At 39.0% G+C, this 22,539-nt stretch overlaps 4 protein-coding genes across 4 annotated transcripts; all 4 read right to left on the bottom strand.

Annotated features, from left to right (window-relative positions):
* Positions 1-1,437: 1,437 nt before the first annotated feature.
* On the bottom strand, positions 1,438-2,594 carry LOC127758115 (major pollen allergen Bet v 1-G-like). The gene is made up of 2 exons (XM_052283742.1): positions 2,305-2,594; positions 1,438-1,977 (listed from the first exon to the last, which is right to left on the bottom strand). Exons 1-2 carry the CDS (start codon positions 2,477-2,479, stop codon positions 1,676-1,678), a joined length of 477 nt encoding a protein of 158 aa, XP_052139702.1. The 5' UTR covers positions 2,480-2,594; the 3' UTR covers positions 1,438-1,675.
* Positions 2,595-4,058: 1,464 nt separating this feature from the next.
* LOC127758117 (major allergen Mal d 1-like) lies at positions 4,059-5,444 on the bottom strand. The gene is made up of 2 exons (XM_052283744.1): positions 5,118-5,444; positions 4,059-4,586 (listed from the first exon to the last, which is right to left on the bottom strand). The coding sequence occupies exons 1-2, from the start codon at positions 5,290-5,292 to the stop codon at positions 4,285-4,287; spliced, it is 477 nt and encodes a 158-aa protein (XP_052139704.1). The 5' UTR covers positions 5,293-5,444; the 3' UTR covers positions 4,059-4,284.
* Positions 5,445-7,745: 2,301 nt separating this feature from the next.
* LOC127758116 (major strawberry allergen Fra a 1-B-like) lies at positions 7,746-9,545 on the bottom strand. Its single transcript, XM_052283743.1, has 2 exons — positions 9,278-9,545; positions 7,746-8,278 (listed from the first exon to the last, which is right to left on the bottom strand). The coding sequence occupies exons 1-2, from the start codon at positions 9,450-9,452 to the stop codon at positions 7,977-7,979; spliced, it is 477 nt and encodes a 158-aa protein (XP_052139703.1). The 5' UTR covers positions 9,453-9,545; the 3' UTR covers positions 7,746-7,976.
* A 5,082-nt stretch (positions 9,546-14,627) lies between these two features.
* On the bottom strand, positions 14,628-15,980 carry LOC127758064 (major strawberry allergen Fra a 1-B-like). Its single transcript, XM_052283685.1, has 2 exons — positions 15,721-15,980; positions 14,628-15,187 (listed from the first exon to the last, which is right to left on the bottom strand). The coding sequence occupies exons 1-2, from the start codon at positions 15,893-15,895 to the stop codon at positions 14,886-14,888; spliced, it is 477 nt and encodes a 158-aa protein (XP_052139645.1). The 5' UTR covers positions 15,896-15,980; the 3' UTR covers positions 14,628-14,885.
* Between the last annotated feature and the right edge of the window lie 6,559 nt (positions 15,981-22,539).

Genomic DNA, 22,539 nt, shown 5'->3' with positions numbered 1-22,539 from the left:
TACTCCAATTCTGTTTCGTAACGTAGGATCCTTTTGAAATTGAACAGTTTTTGGAACAGTATCCATCTTATCAACTCAGTTGATTCAACCTCTGAATTTGGATGTTTGAGAAGCGATCTTCTCGTTGTGGATATATTCCTCCTATTCTGCTGTAAGACATATATAGTGATCCCATGAGTATTTCTGATCGGCGGCATTCACAATGATTTCCAATCTTCCATATTAACCTCCAAACTATAGCAGAACACATTCAGACTTGCCTCTCTTTATTCATCCATTCATGAAGCAAAATGATAACTTTTAAACACTGAACACGCCCATAGAAAGACTCATAAACACGAAATTTACTCTCACGATGAGCGCATCGGCGGCGGCGGATTCAGCTTCCCATAGCTGAAGAAGTATTTATCAGTTGTAGTGCAGTGGTTCAGTTTCTGAAGCTCTGAACTTTCTCTGAAGCTCACATGAAGTAGTGCTTGCTTCATGGGGCGTGTTGTCAAATTCAACTCAGTAAAGGTACTTGTACCCAATTATTAGATGTGATTAATTGATTGTTTGTTTATCAATTAAATTAGTTGTGATTAATTGATACTCCAAGTAGGCAATTATTGAAGACATTTCAAAATGATTATCTGTAACTGTATGTTGTGTGTCTGATGAATTCTTACTTGGTCAGCAGGAGCAAGCGGCAACGAGGCATTTCGATGGAAAATTCTGTCTTCGGTTTGTGGTTGCATTTCGCAGCGAATTCAGATTGCAGATTACGCCGTAATAAAATTTCCTGTGAATTACATATGGAGGGCCGAAATTTCCAGTGACCGACAAACAGAAATATATTGCTTTGTTTTTTGCTTCTTCAGATGTTTGGAACATAGGATTCTTTGTTCCACCTATTTCCTTTTGAAATTGAACTGTTTTCGCAAAAATTCATGGTGATTTGAAATGGAACCTGATACAGTATGCATATCTAATCAACTCAATGGATTCATAGACTGACAGATGTACCATTTCCTCTGAAATATTTGGATGTTTGAACTTCTCGTTAAGGATATACAATTCAGCTGTAATTGTACTGTACTCAGTATGTGCCATCTGTCTATGTAGTGGGTTGGTGGTATATTCAAGTTAATAAATAGTATATAGCGGGTTGGTAGTGAATTGATGCCTATGTAGTGGATCACGAATAGCGGGCGCTATAGCGGATACTAAGTTCTAATAGCAGCATTTAATTATCTCACGTATTTGAGAGTATATATCATGAATAATTCCAACGTACTATTTACATTCCGCTACGCCATAGCGATAGTGGTAGAGGGCCATTACCGCTATAGCGCCCTCTACGAATACTATTTGTTACCTTTGTCTTAATAGCATGTAGTATTTCTGATCGGCAGCATTCACAATGATTTTCAATCTTCCATATTAACCTCCAAACCATAGCAGAACACATTCAGACTTGCCTCTCTTTATTCACCCATTGATGAAGCAAAATGATAACTTTAACACTGAATACGACCATAGAAAGGCACATAAACACAACCACAAACTTAAAGCACGAAATTACTCTCACGGACTCAAACGCCACGAGAATTTGGACATTTCTGCGGCTCTCATTATTTAATTATCACTCACTCTAGGTGGGATATACTGGATAGAGGCAGTATTCCTCTTCATCTTAGGCGTATTCGGCAGGGTGAGCGACGAGGTAGTCCTCGATCATCTTGAGCATGCCATAGTAGCCATCCACGATGTCCTTCTCCTTCTCCGGCGACAGTGAGCTGCCGTCCTCGAGCTCGTACTCCACCTTGAGCTTGGCCACACAGGAGCCATCGCCGGTGGCCTCAAGCTTCGTCTCCGTCGAGTGTGACTTGAGCTTCCCCACCTTGCTTTCTGCCTCGAGCACATCCGACTTTAGGACATGACTTGCGGCGTCGCACACCGCCACCCGGGTCTTGTATGTGCTTCCCACACCCGCGGCTGCATATAATTTTAACATTTGTTGTTATTATATACCCAATCAATTTTATACTGCACTATAGTAATTTTAACTGTCTTAATCAAATTCTTTTTGTTGTTGACAGGATTTTCACTTTCGATTTCGCCGAAAATTTCGGCCATTTTGGTAGAACCAAAATTTCGGGATTTTCGGCACTTTTTGGACCGATTTTTTTTTCAGAAATTTGAAAATAATTTAACTGAATTTGACTAAATTTTGACCAAATTCACAAAAATTTAAGAAAAAAAATCGGCCGAGATAATAAGTACAATCAGTAGATACAAGTACTTAGATCTTTCTGGACCTACCAGGGTTAAGCTTCATGGTGTAGACGGTGCCCGGACCACCGTTCCCCTCGACCGCAATGTCGTCGACCAAGCCGGCGCAGGCCTTGGGCAAAGCGGACGCGTCCATGAACGCCTTCCACAGCCGCTCCGCCGACACCGCGACGGCGTGCTCGTCAGAGACGCAGGCCGGAGCCATCACTGAAGATATAATCTAACTAGCTAGCTAGTTGCAACTGATCACTCTACTGACCACTGATGCCTGTAGCTAGCTAGAGCTGCTTGTGCTTGTGCTTGTGCTTCAAAGGTGAGCAGTAGCATGGGCTATTTATAGGGTGGCAAGAGGAGAAGAAGACATCATCCAGAATAAATGTTGCAGTTGGGAACTCAGCTCCATTGGTTGCATATGCTGAACTTTGTGTGGAATTCTAGGGTTCTGGAAGTAGGAATATTGGGGATCACATGTGGCTTGACCTGTGGAAATTAAGGGTTTCTTCTTTGGTTCCATCTAGAAGAGCTGACATTTGAGACCTGGGCATATATGAGATCATGGTCTTTGTTTACAGTTAGAACACTGATTCTCAGATTATTCTCCGGATTATTGGAACTGATTATTTGTTCTATGTTTCAAAAAATCTCTCAACAAACTTTATTCTACTGCTTTGATCACTTGTTTTAAACTATTTATTAAGTTTAATTTTAAAGTATTTAATTTATTTCCATAGCAATTGGTAGGTAATCAACGATAATAATTTGTTTAATAATCTAAATCGAACAGACCCTAAATTAAATGCTTTTAGATGATAGGTACGACTACATGTCATGCTCTGAGATGGGTCTAAACAAATACCCTTTCTCGGTAGGTATTAATTCAATTATGAATTTCTTTCAATCTTGTTGGGTTACATAGCGTATCAATTTTCACCGTGCCACCTCGGATATATACAACCTTCGATTGGTAGACTCAGTGATACTCAATCTGATGTCACGGTCACCAGGGATAAATTGAGCTTTAACGCAAAATTTCCACCTTGCCACCTCGGATCGATAGGTGTGGTTGTTCTTCGGTTGAATTATTGGGCGTCATCGTACGGCTAGTACCAGAGCACGTACGTCCTAACTTTGATAAATCTCTCCGTTTCAAATTGCTTATCATTCCAGCATTCAAATATGTTCGCTTACATTCCAAAACACTTTTAGAGAAGTTCTCTACTTCCTACCCTTGGTTTGGAAAGATGAGGATAGTAATGTAATTGTTATACTATGTACCCTTGTTTTGTATGAGATTTGTTAGAACGACAAGCAAATTGAAATTGAAACGGAGTACATCCTTACTTTCTATCTTTCACTTTTTAGTTGAGCATGATAGAGCAATGGCTGTATGTGCATCCTTACTTCAATTCAGTTGGGTGGAGTTATCACTAGCATCTTGCATAAAGTTCTCTTTTAAATACTTATTTTTGTTAGTTCTATGTACATCATATATAAGTTCCTCCCGTGTAAACTTGCGTATTTTGGTCGCAGATGGATCTTACCTCTACATTCTACATGTTAATTTCATCCATAACAATCCACATGGTGTTTTGGCTCTCAACGTTTTCAAAATACATTATATATACATTTCATACCATACTTCTTTTACCACCAAAATCACCGTGGCAACGTGCACGCGCGAGGAATCTTACCTAATATGCTATTGGTCGCCTTTTGTCATATTGGCATGACGCCAATAAGATATGTACCGATAGTTGCATTGATGTTGCAATAATATTTTAGCCTCCAAATTCAACCACAACACGTGTTCAGATGTGTCTCTTTATTCATTATCGAAGTAAAAGTACATGCTCGTACGTACGGCATACATAGCTAGCTAGGCACATACAACACAATATCACAAATTATTAACTGCTCTCAAAAAATCAAACGCCACGAGAAAATTGGATTTCTCTCCCGCTCGCATTATTTAATTATCAGCCATGGATTGTGTTGGTTGAGAGGCAGTTTTCAGGCGAATTCGGCAGGGTGAGCGGCGAGGTACGCCTCCATCATCTTGAGCATGCCGAAGTAGCCGTCGACCATCGTCTTCTCCTGCTCCGGCGACAGCGAGCTGCCGTCGGCGAGCTCGTACTCCACCTTGAGCTTGGCCATGCAGGAGCCATCGCCGGTGCCCTCCAGCTTCGTCTCCGTCGAGTGCGACTCGAGCTTGCCCACCTTGCTTTCTGCCTCCAGCACCTCTGACTTTAGCACGTGTGCTGCATTGTCACACACCGCCACTCGGGTCTTGTATGTATTCCCGACTCCCACACCTGCATATAATAGTAATATTTGCTATTATATATACCCAATCAATTCGCCTTGCACGGTTATAATTTTAACCCTCTTAATTAGTTACAATCTCAACTTATCTCAAGATACCGAGCGACAGATGAGGCTAGGTTAGTGGAAGGATCCAAAAAACAATACTAGGTTGTGTTCTAAACTCTCCTTCCCAACTTCTACTTCCTTGTTTTCACAAGTATGCTTCTACCTCCTTGTTTTCTCACGTATGCTTCTTAAACTTCTAAACGGTGTGTTTTTATAAAAAAACACTATATCAAAGTTGTCTTAGAAAACCATAGTAATCTATTTCAATGTTTATCTAGCTAAAACTTGATTAATCATGCACTAACCGCTGATGGTTCTCAACCCTCACTCTCGAGCTTAGCCTAAAGGATGTAAATAAGCTCCTCACCCCCACTTTCCAAAATTTCTTTTCCGAATTTACAGGTGTACGAAGTGAAAAAGTGGCCCTTTTTTCATGGAGGTAATTAAAAAAAATGCCATTGTTTGAAACCGACCAGGGTTAAGCTTCATGGTGTAGATGGTGCCTGGACCGCCATTCCCCTCAACCACAATGTCATCGACGAAGCCAGCGCAGACCTTGGGCATGGCGGACGCGTCCATGAACACCTTCCACAGCCTCTCCGCCGACACCGCGACGGCGAGCTCGTCAGAGACAAAGGCCGGGGCCATCACTTATATCTCTATACCTTCTAGCTAGCTAGATTCGAACTGATCACACCACTGACCACTGATGGCTATGTAAGGCTTGTTGCTTCAACGGTGAGCAGTAGCAGCATGGTGTATATATATATACTATAGGTGGCAAGAGAAGGGTTTCATCAGCAACATTTTGCAGCCGGGAAATTAGCTTGGATAGAATGCCGTCATTCCAAGAAATCGGCTTCTAGAATTGCTGCTAGCTGAACTTTGTCTGATCATGTGGCCGTCAGAATTGTGGGTGGCCATGAAGTTGGACTATGGATATCACATCACATGGCTTGACCTGTGGAAAGTTCAGGGGTTTGTTGTTTGTTCTGTATAGCCGATCGATAAGGATTCAGCCCAGAGCTGACTAGGCGATCTAGAAGTGCTGAAATTCAGATTGAATAGTTACGAGGGTTTTGAGATAGGGACTACTCCCTCCCTCCGTCCTAGAATAAATTAATTTAGTACTGAATACCATACATAACGATATTATAAATCTAGACGCAGTTTATTCTGAGACGAACAAAGTACATATTAAAGCTGCCACGACTATACGTCAGTCTTGTACAACATTATCCTTGGTATTCGCCGTCCTTGCTTGAGCAAATTATGTCACGCTTTTAAAAGTATACAACTTTTAAAATTCCCATGTTTTTTCCCTTCGTTGTTCTTGTTGCAGGTCGAGAAGTTCTTCTCGATTTATTGTGTTTGCTGTGAATTTAGGTGTGTGATCTTGTGCCAATCGCTAACGCTCAAGTTTACATGATGGACTACTTGCTTCACCAACCAAGCTACTCCATCCATTTTCTTTTGACGTGATTGACTTTCAAATATAAGTTTGATCATTCATATTATTTTGAAATGTTATATAATTATTATTTGTTTTGTTGAAATTGTTTTACATAGCAATTTACAAGTATTTAAGCATTGCTTATATTTCATATTTACGTAAAATTTAATTTTTAAATAAAACGAATAATCAAAATGTATGTTACCAAGTTAACTGCGTCAAACATAAATAACAAATGACAAATGGAGGTAGGAGGGTGGAGTTGAGTGTAATTGATTTTTAATTAGCTGATCTAGCACAGCTACTTGCTGCTTATGTCAATGAACCAATAAGATTGAATGCACGGGGTGATTAATTATCGTCTATCGATCTGTACATGTATATATATATGCATTTCTTTGTGTACTATTCGGGACCACGCATGTTATCATAGGCTGTGTCTTAACAGGTGTTACAATTTTCTCTCATGGAGGGAGAGCCCCCCCCCCCCCCCCCCCCTTCTTTTTTTAAGAACCACGGTTTGAGATCTGGTTGGTATCATAATTAGAGAGCTTAAATACATTAAGGCAAAATTTATCCTTGGACACCAAAAAATTATGTAATTGGTTAGGAGACACCGAAAAATCGTATCGCTACTGATGTATACCACAAAATTCGTGTAATTTGCTATAGAACACCCTAGGCAATATTTTATCACTGTTGGTAAAAAGAGGAGAGAGAAATTTCAAAAAGTCAAAATTGCCTTCAGCCCTATCTAATCCCCACTGGCGTCGAGTGACTTCATCCTTTGTGACATCACCCGCTTCCCATTGCCGCTCACCAACCGCCGTTGAACCTGCCACCGACCACCGTCGAAGACGTTGCCTCCGTCTCCACCACCGCTAGGCTTGCCAGCCATCATCAAAACCGCCGCCATCGCCAAGCATGCTAGCCACCGCCGAAGCCATTGCCCCCGGGCTCGCCAGCAATCGTCGAAGCTGGTGTCGGGCTTGCCTGCTGTCGTTGAAGCCATTGCCACTGTCCCCGGTCTCATCAACAGTCATCGAAGTCGTCGCCAGTCTCGCTAGTCATCATCGAAGACGCCGCTGCTGCCACCGCTGTTCTTGCCTAGGTTAGGGGTGGGGCAAAAGTGCGACGCTAGTAGAGTTAGATAGGCCTAAGGGCAATTTGTCTTTTTGAATTTCTCTCTCCTCTTTTTCACAGAAATGATAAAATATTATCTCGGGTGTCCTACAACAAATTATATGAATTATGTGGTATCCATCAACAATGATGCGATTTTGTGATGTCTCTCAGCCAATTACACAAATTTTAGATGTCCTGTGGCAAATTTTTTCGTACGTTAAAGGCATGTCATTTGACCTTCTAAAGAAACTTTTGAATCTTAACCATTAATAAAATTTTAAAACAATTAGTTTAAAAAAGTAAAACTGATATATGTAGATCTGTCTTGAAAGTATATACTTTCATAATCTCATAAACTTATTCTAATAATAATTTATGGTTAAAATCAGAACTAAAAACTGAAAAAAGAAATCAAACAATACATATTTATTACCAAACAGGTTACAAAATTTCAGAGGCACAGCATGCAAACCAAATGCATTGGCATATGGTTATTATTAGTATAGGGGTAGTATAACCTCCGTAATCAAATAAACTCACAAATAGTATTATATTTCTGATCTACTTTTACACTGATCCACAATCTCCCATACACATTAACCACCAAACACAACACTTTCTTATGTGTATTTTATTCAATGATCTCACACCGACAGTATTGAGGACCAAAGGCAAGCACAACACAATACTGAAATTATTACACAACCTTAAACACAGAACAATTCTTCTCACATGATGGGTCATGACAATATTTTTAGGCGTACTCGGCAGGGTGAGCGACGAGGTACGCCTCGATCATCTGGAGCATGCTGAAGTAGCCGTCGACGATCATCTTCTCCTGCTCCGGCGACAACGAGGCGCCGTCCTTGAGCTCGTACTCCACCGTGAGCTTGGCCACGCAGGAGGCGTCGCCGGTGGCCTCGAGCTTCGTCTCCGTCGAGTGCGACTTGAGGTTCCCCACCTTGCTCTTGACCTCCAACACCTCAGCCTTTAGCACGTGAGTCGCACTGTCGCACACCACTATTTTGGTCTTGTATACGCTCCCTGCGTCCGCGGCTGCATATGGTTTGTAATAGTTATTAATTGCAATTGTCATTTGACATCGACATATACACATCTCTTAATGTGGCACACACGACTGATTGATCGATTTTACTGCCATGGTGGATGTTCTGGGCTTTGCCCTATCAGCTACACTACTTTGGACTCACGTGATTCATTAAACCAAGATTATGATCTCAAATGCGTCTTTTGCAAGTTCATAGATCCTGATAACATCTCTGGACAAGTTTAAAAACCGGCTATGTATTTTACTCTTTTTCATTCTTCGTAATCAATAGTGGTTAGGTACAAGTATGTTTTTATTGACTAGTAATATCATCCTATTTTTTATTAAAAAATTTATAAAACCATAATAAATTTTATAAAACTACAACTATTATGACCAATAGTTATTTTGTGTTATATCTTCACTCTGATAGTAATCCTAATTGTCCGTGCATCGGATTGGATTACTGACCGGATAGGTTGAATAAATGCTACTCCCTCAATTTCAGGTTATAAGATGTTTTGACTTTGGTCAAAGTCAAACTGCTTTAAGTTTGACTAAGTTTATAGAAAAAAATAGTAATATTTTTGACCCAAGATAAATTTATTATAAAAATATATTTAATTATTAATTTAATAAAACTAATTTAGTAATGTAAATATTTGTCTATAAACTTAGTCAAACCTGAAACAGTTTGACTTTGACGAAAGTCAAAACATCTTGTAACCTGAAACGGAGGAAGTAGGTAACTATTAACCCATGCTAGATAACTTGAGTGGGAGATATTATCTAGCATAGAGAAAGACCATTTTACCCCTTACCCCCCCTTCCCCCCTAATTTTGTACTGCAGTTGATTTAAGTTGGTAGTAAAATCAATTTACACCCTTGGATTGTTTATACTAATAGTATATACTTACCGTAAAAGTTCTCTTCGAAAAAACCCCTTAAAATAACAAATGCAAGTGTAAGAAGCGGAAAAAAGTGCCAATATGTATTCGGGACCTACCAGGGTTAAGCTTCATGATGTGGATGGTGCCCGGCCCGCCATTCCCCTCGACCTCGACGGCGTCGATGAATCCGGCGCAGACCTTGGGCAGGGAGTGCACGTCCAAGCAGACCTTCCACAGCCTCTCCACCGACACCGTGACGGCGCGCTCGTCGGAGACAAAGGCCGGAGCCATCTCTATCTAAGCTAGTTTCCACCTGACACTTGCTGTGATGGCTATAGCTAGCTCAGCCCAGCTGCTTTTGCTTCTGCTTCAAAGGTGAGCTGCAGAATGGGGATACTTATAGGTGAAAGAGGACCGCATCCGGCTTTTCTCCGGTTGATTTGTAGTTTAGTTTGATATGTGGAATTCAGGGTTTCAGTATCAGGAAATTGGGGCTATGGAGATCACATGGTTTGACCTGTGGAAAATTCAGTGTTTCAATTTATTTATGCAGATGATCGATCAGTTCAGAGTTTGACCAGTGATCTAGAATGTCTGACTCTCTCAGATAAGGTTGGAGGGGTCTTTGAGATGATTTCGGTTATGTCCATGAAATTCTTGCAGTAAGATCTCTAAGGACTTTCCAACACCATACTTTGCACAAAAGTTAGATGTGATTAGTCGGTTTTTGAGATTCAAGGCATGTCGTGATTATCTATAACTGTGTATTAATCGTGTCGGCTCCAGCTTTTCCAGTGTCAGTAGAGTAATACTAGCTATCAATTAGCTCAGCTTCTGAAACTCTGAACTCCTGAAGCTCACACTATGGAGTGCTTGCTTCCTGGGGTGTCAAGTACAGTAAAGTATTTCATCAAAACCAAACTATAGTTCTGGTTAATCGATTTTTAAGTTGCTGAGCCATCTAATTGCTGCTGTATCAAGGAACAAACTCCTGACTCTATTCGCCAGAACTATTTTGAAGTGCATCACGATTCACACCCGGTGCATCATGTTTCCTAAAAAATAAAAAAAGGGAAATTGGCTTCTAAGCTGAATGCTGAGCTTATCTGATGTGGAATTTCGTAGTTGGAATGTGGAGAACTGGAGACCGCGTGGTTTGACTAGGACATCAGACATCTAGAAGTGCTGACATTCAGGATGTTATGAAACTATTCTTCAGTGGTTGTGTACATCCACTTGGATGTAAAGGCCGGGTTATTTAATCCATTATCTATAAAGAATGAAACTATTCTTCCGGTCTTTCTGGGATCGATCTTAGTATCTAGACCCGGCTGTCACGACCGTACGTACGTCCTGTACGACATCGCCTTTGGTGTTCGCCTCAGTGCAAATTTCTACCTTGCCAACTCGGATGGATCTAGCACGGTTGTTCCTCGGTTGAATTATTGTTGAGTGCCGTTGCACGGCTAGCTCGTCGGGTTTTTCTAGTAGGTGGGTGTTCTACGGAAAGAGAAATTTTACAATCATTGAGAGGTACTGAAAGATTTTTTTTTACGTACGAGGTTTAATACCTCATGATACTCATGATACTGATGTATACCAAATTTTATCTAAGAAAAAATAGGATGCCTCCTCGAGGACCATAAAGTCATCTTTTGTGCATAACAACTTTGTTTGTCGTGCGATTTTTTATATTTTTTTTGCTTTTCCTTTTTAAGCAATTAACAAATTCATCTTTTCGCTTATACTTATGCTTATCAGCCAAAATTTGAATTTTTAACGCTAAATTTGGAGTTGATTTTGAAGTTTTTTTCATCGAAGTTTATTTTTCAGCCTTTGCTTTTAGACCGCTAAGAACATGTATATCAAAGTTTTACTCATAAATTATTTTTCGTTTGCAAATATGTCGTCTGGCTTATTCTTTGAATAAGCCAAACGATGGGGATCTAAACTGATCATGTGAGAGCAATGGTTGTGTGCATCCTTAATTCGATGTAGTTATTAGGAGTTTTCACTTATATTACCTAAAAAACTGAAATTCATATAGAAGGAATTCAACTTTGAAATCATTCCATACCATTATTATCATATTGACAAGCTGAGACTTGAGAACTGCGGAAATACCATAATTCAAGGACTTTCCAGCGGCTTGGCGACCACTAGACTAAAGAGGGGCACAATTGGTGCTTAGCGGGTGCCAATAAATTGGCTCGAAAATGGTTTAAGTCCTAACTTAATCCGTTGAATCACACCTAAACTGTAATACTCCCTTACGCATTTGTCCTCCCTTCAAGCAAAAAATGCGAACGGGTATTACAAATGATCAGGCAACCAAAGCATCCAAAACCCACTAATTCTAAAGCTCTTCTATTCTTTTCTTTATATATATTGTATTTTCCCCTCTAATTATTGGGTGCATCACAGTTATGCCATTTTTACTAATTGTGAAGTTATAAAACTATAATCTTAAAGAATAATATTGTGTATACATTTTAATTATCTATCAATCATAAAACAGTGCTTGGCAAGAAAGTAGAGAAGAAACACCTGGAATGAATTCCGATCTTTTTTTTTTTGAAACAAACGGACAGGAGTTTCATTTAATTAAATTAGCAAGGAAGTAAATATTTCAAAATTGAACAAAAACATACCACATTCCTATGTGTATTTTTAATTCTTCACTCATCAAGCAAAATGAGATCTCACCAACACTGAGCATATATACATGTGCACATACAACTAACCCAATCAGAATTACTCAAAGTGTTACACAACTTGAAACACAGAATAATAACTCTCAAGCATCACAAGAATTATGTTCCTAGTGAGCTTGTTGGCAGACATTATTTTAATTAGGAGAAATTTTACGGTACATTTAAATACCATACATAGCACATAAATTAAGGTATTAAATTTACACAATAATATGTGGTATCTCTCGGTATTTTTTTAAGGATGATAAAATTACCATTTAATTATACCCGCAGTAGTAACACCATGGAAGGATCGTGACATTTTTTTTCAGGCATATTCTGCAGGATGAGCGATGAGGTACGCCTCGACCATCGATCTGGAACACGCCAAAATAACTATCAACGATCATCTCCTCCCACTCTGGCAGTAGTGAGCCGCCATCTTAGAGCTCGTACTCCACCTTAAGCTTGACCACGCAGGATGAGCCATCACCGCTCCTTCAAGTGCGACTTGAGCTTTGCTACCTTGCTCTCAGCCTCAAGCACCTCTGACTTCACCACGTGTGTCGCCTTGTCACATGCCACCAATTTGGTCTTGTATGAGCTCCCTACATTCACGGCTGCATATAATTGTATCATTTATAATTATTATATAATGTTGGTAGAAAAATCTATACCAGGATCAATTTGCATTTGCATTTTATGATTGTAATTAATTTCAATCAACATAATCCAATGGGAGGGTCCCTTTATCAGTTAATTGTTTTTTCATCAATTTTCAGTCATTTTTTCTCTATAGATCTAATGCTGTATATATTCTTAGTTTGTTCACATCAATGTTCTTTCTTTTTCATTAGGTAAAACAAAAAAATGTATATCTTAAGGTTGAATAAACTAACTATATATACTTTCTTATGGATCATTTTTAATATGAAACAGAAAATTATGATTAGATAAGCTTATAGGAATGCATCTAGGCTGCTGTAAACTAAAAGTCACATTTGATTTACGCTGAAGTTGCACTTTATATATTGTCCAAATTTACCTTATGCATTGTGCAGCAGTGCAAAAGTAGGCGAGAGACAAATAAGATGATTTCCCTTTCACAATACAATGCTCAAAAAAATAAATGAAGTATTTTAATCTTATTTTCATAATTAGAATAGCTATAGATAGGTGCAAGTATATTTTTGAGGACCGTGTGTATTTATACCATCATATTTTTCATAAAAAACAACAGAATAATCAAGGATCTATACAAAAAATTTGTCCAGATAGATGATGAGGAAAAAAGAAGTGCCAATAATACTTTCCACACCATGATCATCTTGAGGACGAGGCTTTTCTAACAACAATATATACTTTCCACAGATCAGATGTGTGATTAATTGGTTCTTATAAGGCCATCCCCAACCATCCGTATCATCTAGTGTCCATAGCATTTAATGCATTGCCACATAAGCAAAAATCTGATGTGGCAAGAGAGTTAATAAAGAAACCATTTCGCATGCAAGAAACAATCTTTACACAAGAACCAAGAACAAAAAAAGGGGATAGGTGGATAAAAGGAGAAAGAAGAGAGGTGTTTGGATGATAATTTAATTTGAAGATACCATCCATTGGATATATAGTTTCTATATATAGTGTCTATATGACATGGCAAGTATGGAAACTATTTGATAGTTTTTGGGTTGGGGATGACCTAAGCTAAGTATCTGAGCTACTCTCGTTGCATCGGAATCGAAAATTCAACACATGTCCAGATTCGTAGCTAGGATTGGTTTTTCTTCGAACGGAGGGGGTAACCGTGTATTAATTGTGTCGGCTTCAGCTTCCCTTTTCATCAGCAGTACTAGCAGTTACCAAAGGGAGTAAATTCCTTGTGCCCAATTGTTCCTCAATTGCTTCTACTTTCTTGAATTTTGCTATTAAGTCCTTAAGTTTTTATTTTGATCTACTATGTACTATTTCGTGAGTTGACTGGTAATTTTTCTTCAAATTGACTATATTACCCCTATCTCGTACCTATATGCTAGCTTATTGGGAAAAAACAATTCTTAATTAATGTGAAAAAAAATACTCATTTGTAAAATAATTAAATAGGGTAGAATTATTTTACCACAAATTCAGAACTGAATTTTTTTTTAAAAAAAACTCAAATCAAATTTGATGAAACTCGGACAACATTTTCACCAAAATTTAAACCCAAATAAAATGTAAGTATTTAATCAAATTCTTTTCAATTTGGTTGAAAGTTTATTTTCTTTTTCTTTCAAATTTGGCATCAAATAGTTCTACTGCATTTGATTTTATTGTGAAGAAAGAAATCACACTGAGATTTATGTTCTTCGAATAGGTTGCACACAAGTATAAGATAGGGTCAATTTAGTCATTTTAAAAATCTAACGGTCAACTTATGCTCAACTAACATAATAGTACATAGGAAATCAAAACAAAAACTGAGTGCTAATGGATTGAGAAAAAAACTCATGGCCATGTAATATTTTTTCTCTATATACTATCCTAATTTTACCCAATTTTGTCCATTTAGCCTTATTGCATTGTGGTAGTGAGACATCCGTAGCAAAATAAGGGACTGCACAAATATTTCTTAGTGACATTTACACTGATCTACAATGACCAAACACGAGATATTTAACTATTTGACACTGAACTCACATATCATATACACATGTGGACCCACGTGTTATTGAGATAGCGGTGGCAAATAATTAAATGCCAAATGTAAAAGTGGCAAATAGTTAAATGCTCCACCAAACACACCGCATTCACTTGTGTATTCCTTTATTCAGTTATGAAACAAAATGATCTCACCAACACTGAAAATATCACACACACACACACACAGACAACACTATGACAACTACTGAAATAACACAAGTTATCTTTCACACACAACCACCCACATGAAATCAAACACCACAAGAAATTGGATTTGTTGTGGCTCACGAACGTTATTTAATTATCATGCACGCGATGAATGCATTATGTTGGTTTGTAACACTTTTTTTTAGGCGTACTCGGCAGGGTGAGCGACAAGGTAGTTCTCAATCATCTTGAGCATGCCGAAGTAGCCCTCGAGGATTATCTTCTGCTTCTCCGGCGACAACGAGCCACCGTCTTCAGGCTCGCACTCCACCCTGAGCTTGGCCATACAGGAGCCGGCACCGGTGGCCTCAAGCTTCGTCTCCGTCAAGTGTGTCTTGAGCTTGCCTGCCCTGCCAAGCGCCACCTCCAGCACCTCTGACTTGAGAAAATGAGAAGCGTTGTCACGTGCCACCACACGTGTCTTGTATAACCCTTGCTTAACAGCTGCATATAATTGTAATATTTGCTACTATCACATAATTAGTACATTTACAATAGTTTCTACTATTGTATTATACTAACGTTATTATCACCGGTATAAATGATATTAAGCGTTAATTTATAAGTTCTAATGTTAGCGGAGAAATTATCCTACTACCGATAGTTGATATGGTGGTATAAATAGATATAACTCATTGGAATAGAAAAATAAATGGTCTAGATTGATTCTACCGTCAGTAGAAAACATTGTAAAATACGGCTTGTATATAATTTTTTTGCCAGTGATATGAAATACAAAACATACGCACACATACCACCACATACACACACACCAATGATAAATCCGTGAACCTCACTATATTACAACTGAAAGTGTGCCCATATATGTATAAATAACGCTATAATTTAAACCCTCAAAATCATATAGCGAAAACATTTTCAAGGTATTAACAATACATCCTAGTCTCTATCTAGGCTGCGTGTCCCTATTACAGATGCATGAATAATAGAAGAGCCAATATTTTGGGTCTGCATACCAGGGTTAAACTTCAGAATGACAACGGTGCCTGGTCCGCCATCCCCATCGACTTCAGCGGCGTCAAAGAAACCGGCGCAGACCTTGGGCATGGCGGGCGGGTTCGAGAAGACCTTCCAAAACCGCTCCGCCGAAACCGCGACGGCGCGCTCATCGGAGATGCAGACCGGAGCCATCAGTGACGATCGACCTGTAACACTTCCTACCAATAACAATGCACACTACTGGTCACTGATGGTAGCTAGCTAGCTAGCCAGCTGTTTGTACAGTTGTTGCTGCGAGTGATTTCAGAGGTGAGATGCAGCATGGGGTACTTATAGGCTGCAAAAGAAGAAGGGATCATTCAGAATCTGAATCTATATATGGCCTTGTTTAGATCTCAAAATTTTTTGGCTAAAAGCGTCGCATCAAATGTTTGGACACATGCATAGGATATTAAATGTGGGAAAAAACCAATTGCACAGTTTGCATGTAAATTGCGAGACAAATCTTTTAAGCCTAATTACGCCATGATTTGACAACGTGATGCTGCAGTAAACATTTGCTAATGACAGATTAATTAGGCTTAATAAATTCGTCTCAGTGTTTACAGGCGGAATCTGTAATTTATTTTGTTATTAGTCTACATGTAATACTTTAAATGTGTGTCCGTATACTTCAAAAACTTTACGACCAAAAGAACTAAACACACCCTATATCATTTGTTATAGTTAGCAATGCAACTGCCCATCAGTCCATCAGAGTTCAGTTGAGGCAAAATAATTGTTTGTTGCACTTTCTGAACCTGTCTGATGTGGAAATTTGTGAAGACTTGGGTGGACACTGAATCACATGTCTTGACTTGTGGGATTATCCGTATATTCTGACTTAATTTAATTCGTTTGCACATCATCAGCTAGTGACGTTTTCTTAAAATGGTGTGACGTTTTTAGTAGGAAAATCTGTATGGAATCATATGCTCTTGCTGCAGGAAATTGGCAACAACGAAATGCTAAACAGGAGGTGTAAACGTATTAATTGGTTTGTACTAGGCGACTTGGGTTAATGGGTTTATTGTAATATACTCACCCGTTTTAAATTACATAACATTATATGCTTCTTTGTCCTAAATTAAATATTTATATCTTTGATCATTAATTTATAGAAATTTATATATTTTAACATCATAAGATTTATATTTTTAAGATTCACCATGGAAAATACCTTCATATAATTATGTTTTTTTAGATAATGGAATGCAACATCCTAGCCTTTGCTCAAGAGTTACAACCAATTATTACAAGGTTCACACAAAAGCAAACTTCATATAATTATGTATTGTTAAACGAGTACATGGATTTTGTTAAACTATATGGATTTTTAAAAATTAATGATCAAAGATAAAAGTGTGTGACTTAAGGCAAAAGCTAGAACGGTAAATAATTTGAAAGGAGCAAGTGCAACCTACTACTTAAATTAGTCATCCATATGCTAAAATTAATTGAGAATTACTATGCTGATTTCGGAGAGGAGGGAAAAATAGAACTAATATACATGACAGTACTGTTAATGAAATCATCGTCATTGTCATGAAATTATTTTTGTTTAATTTGTGGTTGAATTCATTTCCACACCAATCACATATACAGTGACCTTTCTAAATAAATAATGATAGTGGTGTTTTTCCTATTCTATAATTAATCATAGACTGGTAAGAGCTAGCACTAGATATTTCGAGTGAGATGATTTCAAAATAGAGATTAGTTGAGGTGATTTAATTCTTATGAGAAATATGAATATTAGCGGTGACCACACTTCAGCTTCCTGCGATATAAAGTTATAAACTACTCCCTCCGTTTCACAATATAAGTCATTCTAACATTTCCCACATTCATATTGATGTTAATGAATCTAAATATATATATTTATCTAGATTCATTAACAACGATATGAATGTGGGAAATGCTAGAATGACTTACATTGTGAAACGGAGGAAGTAGTCATATATATAAAGGAAGGCAAATAGAATTCTAAAGCATACAAAAGCAACAAGATGAAAATTTTACCTTCCGCCCGTGTAAGCTTGAAATTATTTAGTTCGAAATGATGCAAATATGAAATAAGCAGTAGCACTAATTAATGCGGTGATGGAGCAATCTTAGTACTAATAATTACACATGTGCGTACACTTGTAGCAGAAATTTAATGAGGTATATGGAATTATCGTTATTCCACATATCTAGGAAGAAATAATATGAGAGTCTGAAGAAACTAGATGAAATTACTAAAGCCTTCTTCCCATCTACTTATAGCAAAAAAATTAGTGAAGGCTTCGTGGGGGCTTCCATAGTCGTCGTCCCAGTAGGCCTGAGACCCTATCTCTTCCATGTTAGATCCGTCCTACAAGTTAAATTGGATACACTCACAGATGTTGGAATGTACAACAGGGAGTAGCAATCACTGATGTATGGGCCTCCCACGTGTCATTGACTACTACTACATCAGCAATATTGCAAAGGATCCATACCATGGTAGCATGTATGAGCATGCGTTTTTATTGTAATAAGAAAAAAAAAATCAATAGACGTTAACTTGGACCAGGCAGGCAGGTTGGGCTGTGTGTTTTAAGCCGATCTACGGTATGCCAACGTTCACTACTAGAGACTGCGAAGCTACTGTGTGCCAAAAACACTCGGCAACACCTCGAAAACTCTCGGTAACACAAGTTCCCGAGAGAAAACTCCCGGGAACGCGCTCTCAGTAGCTTCACACCTTTACCGTGAGGTTCTTCCCGTGCGACACCGCATGTACAGTCGGGATGATGTACAAAATTACCGAGTAAACACAACCGCTCGGTAACAATCTTTTTAACGGCACAAACCGTGTACAAAACGGGACAAAGCAACGTAACGGAGTGTTACCAGGAGGTAAAAAACACAGGAAAATTACAATCGTTACCGTGTGTAGTACTGGATACACGGGAATGCTGAAATTGTTGCCGTTTGTTTGTGTAGCTCACGGTAACTTATTAAAAATGAACATTAGGTAACATTGTACCTGGTTTTACAGATTTCTTATATATTCATGATAGTACATCACAAATATGAGACAAGAACAGTCACACAGATTTCACACAAACTTGGTAGACAGAACATAGGCCAGCATTAGAGAAACAAATTAGAATCATACAAAAATATCATGTGAACATAATGAGCTGTAGATTCTCTGGTATTATTAAGAACATCATGAGGCAAGAACACAACATGAATGGATCTACATACTAGCTAGCTACACATGACTCAATAGAAACGGAATGAGCCTCAGTTCTTACAAACTCTGCCAGGGAGGCAATAGACACATCTTAGTGGCTGACTAACCAAATGTGTGCATTGACAACACAAATCAATCCCAGTCCTTTGCCATGATACCTGAAATTATACAAAAAGTTATATGAGAGCCAAATGATATTATAGTTTGTTTCACATACCACATTATGAAGCAACAAGCCAAATGATATTACAATCAAGTATGAAATTCCAAATGACAAAGAGGTGGCATGAAACAACTTTTGTGAGAGCATATCTCTTAATGTGTTTGTGTGTGTGTACACCACTGCACAGATAAAAGAATGAAGGGAAACATCTTTGCTACCGCTTCTTCTGAATGCCTGACAACAACATAGGCAAATATACTCTTAGTATGATATACATAGTTCAACACTTTGTGATTCTTAATTTAATCAACACTATAATGAATCTCTTAATCGTCATTTTTTTTCTTCCGTACCAAACAAACTTACCATTGACATAAAATAACCATGACAGAAAATTACCTTCAATCAAGTGGGAGATCCAACCAATTGTTGGGATAGAGCAATAATTTGCATCCATGCTCTGTCGCTAGCCCTACATCTCGTCCTGATCATGACCATGGCAGAGTGCTTGGTGCAATCAGCTCCATGTACTGCTTCCATGATATTCTGTAGCCTCTCCAGTACGCAGCTGGTCACAGTTGCAGAGGATGAAAAAATTGAGGTGGTCGTATACTGGAGTTCATGCATGATATCACAAATAGTTAATAATAATGTTCTACAAAAAGAACATTAGAATATTATGCACTTGAAGAAATGATTGTCATTTTGTGTTGCATTGCCAGGAGATTAATATATTTTGAAACAAACTGAATCTTATCCTCTCTCTCGTAAGGAAAATATGAAGTCTTATTCACTCTAGCAAAAACTGAATTAGATTTTCAATTCACACAATCTGTAAAAAAACATAACCGATAGAAGAAGATGCAAGCAACAATTAACAGAACACCTCCTCCATTCTGATTAGGGTGTTAGCAATCTTCAGTCTTAACTCAGATCTTTAATTTATGGTCTACCACTCATTACAGTGTTGAAGATGCATAATTGGTTATAAAAACTGATAGGGGAGAATAGGATGTGTTAGGATACTCTGTCATGGAACCAACTACCTGTGAATCTTAGTGCTGAAATGTATTCTTTAGAAAGCAATTTGACAGCACATATAGAAGCAGGTGCAGAAAACTAAGAACTGAAGGGAAAAAAATAAAAATCCAAAGATCCTCCATGCAGCAATGCTGCACCATCTGCATGCGCCACCAGGTACAAGATGATCTCAAGCCGTGCAGTAATTACCGGTTTCTGTCACAGCGACCTAGTCAAATAGCACCAATAATTAACCAAGTAGAAATGTATGCATAACTGTTCACTGAAAGAAAGTAATTGAATTTCAGTTCAGCAAGAAAAATGTAATTTAATGCAAGGTACAAAGTATTTCTAACCAGACTGGAAAGAATCTAGCTGCTCCACCCTCCATTCTGCTATAACCCGGTCCCCTTACCATTAGCATATCGTATATAGTCTGCAGATATTAATTTCAGAGACGGGTCAAATCTGGTCCCCTTACCATTAGCAACACAGAACACTCTTTTGGAAGGATAAATGGACAACAGGTCGATTCAATATATAGAGTTTGCAACACTATAGTCGTTTTCTCTGTACAAAGACTGCACGGTGGCATCATAATATCCAAATTACTACTAGCAAATAAAGCTTTACAATAATCTGTCCCACCAAGCACAAACGGAGCTGCAAGAGGTTCAACAAATTCTGAATATGTTCTCCTCGACCAAGAAACTTCTGACCAAAGAGAAATATTTACCTAGATACTAAAATCTGTACTTCTAATGCATATCAAATAGCATACCATGGTTCCTTTTGGAAAGCTGCAGAGCCACAGATGGAAAGATGGAGTTGCTTTACTGACCTCTCGTTTACGAAGCACGTTGATGTAGATAGGGCCGAGTAGAGTCGTCTGCCTCAGCCACAGTGGCGTCCTGGCCTAGGAGGAGCAGGCGGGGTTAACAGACGGAGCTCCGACTTCATGTGTAGCGTTCCTCCCGGAGCAGTGGATGGAGGCGGCCGTCACAGGTGGGGACGAAGGTGAGGCCCCCTCGATGAGGATGTGCCCGTGGCGGACTCGGCTTGGATGGGGGCATGGTGCGGTGATGTGGGGCTGGATGGGGCAGCACGGCGGCGGGGACCTAGATGGTGTGCGGTGCGGCGGCGGGGGCGGGGGAACCGGGGGAGCGCGTCGATGGAGTCATGGGGATGAGTGGTGGACGCGAGGATTGGGGATTTTTTTGTGACCTAGTAAGCCGCACAAGAGAGGTTTGGATAAGAACCCGCGAGATTTTTTGGTGCCCGCTGCACGATTTCTGACAGGTGGGCCTGGGCTGTTACCGAAGGCAAATATACAGATTATTCTCGGGAATCAACTGTTCCTTTCGCGCCAACAAAAAACACATCCGACCATCCTTCGGCGCCAACAGAAAATCGTCCTTCACTCTGACGGAAATTGTCACCTACCAAGCCAAATAATCTGCCCCGTCACGTGGAAGCAGTGGGTCCCAGTGTTACCGAGAGTATCGGCTTGGCACACGGTAATTTTTCAATGTTCCCGAGTTTTTATTTAAAAACGCACGGTATGTTCATAATCTTACCGAGAGTAGGCAAAACCTCTCGGTAACGGAGAGAGGCACACGGTAGCTTCACAGTCTCTGGTAGTGGTTTAAAGCCAAGATCGGTCCAAACGTTGTAGTTTTGTGGGAGATGTTAAATATGTGATCCAAATTAAGTTTAGTTAAGCACGTAATATATTCATTTTAGTTTACGACTCTTGGTCTTTTATCCCATTATACTCCCTTCGGGCTGATAATTTTGTCGTTTTGGACAAGGTTATTGTCAAACTTTAAAAACTTTAACTATAAATCTAACATCTAAAGTACTTATCTTAGAAATATGGTGATCACATATATAGATTATCTTAAAAAGTGCTCCAATAAAATTATATATTTATTGATATTTCTATACATATTGTAATAAAAAATACTAGTCAAAGTTATTTTTTTAGACCATGTTATTGTCCAAAACGATAAGTATTGTCAGCCCTGAGAAAGTATACTTCTTGTAAGCCACATGAAAAAGGGTGATGTCTTAATATTATTGTTCCTCTCAGTTTGTAACCAACTTATATCACAAGTGGTCTTCTAAGTCGACCACCTATAAAATTGAGGGTATTTTCACAGGCAATCAACTTAAGGCAGTTGACTTTGAAAACACTTTTCCACAAGTAGTCCATGATGCACCTCCCCCTTAGCATACTACACGGATTTAGAGAAGTGTGCCCTATCCCAACGCATCACTTCAGCTTCTCATCTCTTTGTTCCCTAGTGGGACAGAGCACCTCCTCCACGTGGCGAACCAGCTATCCAGCTATACGACGGCCTTCCATTCGGCGAGCTCATCCTGGTG

The sequence above is a fragment of the Oryza glaberrima genome, chromosome 12 (assembly GCF_000147395.1).
Source record: "Oryza glaberrima chromosome 12, OglaRS2, whole genome shotgun sequence".
Classification (NCBI taxonomy): domain Eukaryota; kingdom Viridiplantae; phylum Streptophyta; class Magnoliopsida; order Poales; family Poaceae; genus Oryza; species Oryza glaberrima.
Note: the sequence above shows the minus strand (reverse complement) of the source record. Positions and strands in the feature narration are given on the sequence as shown.

Coding starts and splice junctions, on each gene's coding strand:
- LOC127758115 (XM_052283742.1), bottom strand. CDS start 2,479: ATGGCTCCGGCCTGCGTCTCTGACGAGCACGCCGTCGCGGTGTCGGCG. Junction 1,978..2,304: donor CACCATGAAGCTTAACCCTG/GTAGGTCCAGAA, acceptor AATTATATGCAG/CCGCGGGTGTGGGAAGCACA.
- LOC127758117 (XM_052283744.1), bottom strand. CDS start 5,292: ATGGCCCCGGCCTTTGTCTCTGACGAGCTCGCCGTCGCGGTGTCGGCG. Junction 4,587..5,117: donor CACCATGAAGCTTAACCCTG/GTCGGTTTCAAA, acceptor TATTATATGCAG/GTGTGGGAGTCGGGAATACA.
- LOC127758116 (XM_052283743.1), bottom strand. CDS start 9,452: ATGGCTCCGGCCTTTGTCTCCGACGAGCGCGCCGTCACGGTGTCGGTG. Junction 8,279..9,277: donor CATCATGAAGCTTAACCCTG/GTAGGTCCCGAA, acceptor AACCATATGCAG/CCGCGGACGCAGGGAGCGTA.
- LOC127758064 (XM_052283685.1), bottom strand. CDS start 15,895: ATGGCTCCGGTCTGCATCTCCGATGAGCGCGCCGTCGCGGTTTCGGCG. Junction 15,188..15,720: donor CATTCTGAAGTTTAACCCTG/GTATGCAGACCC, acceptor AATTATATGCAG/CTGTTAAGCAAGGGTTATAC.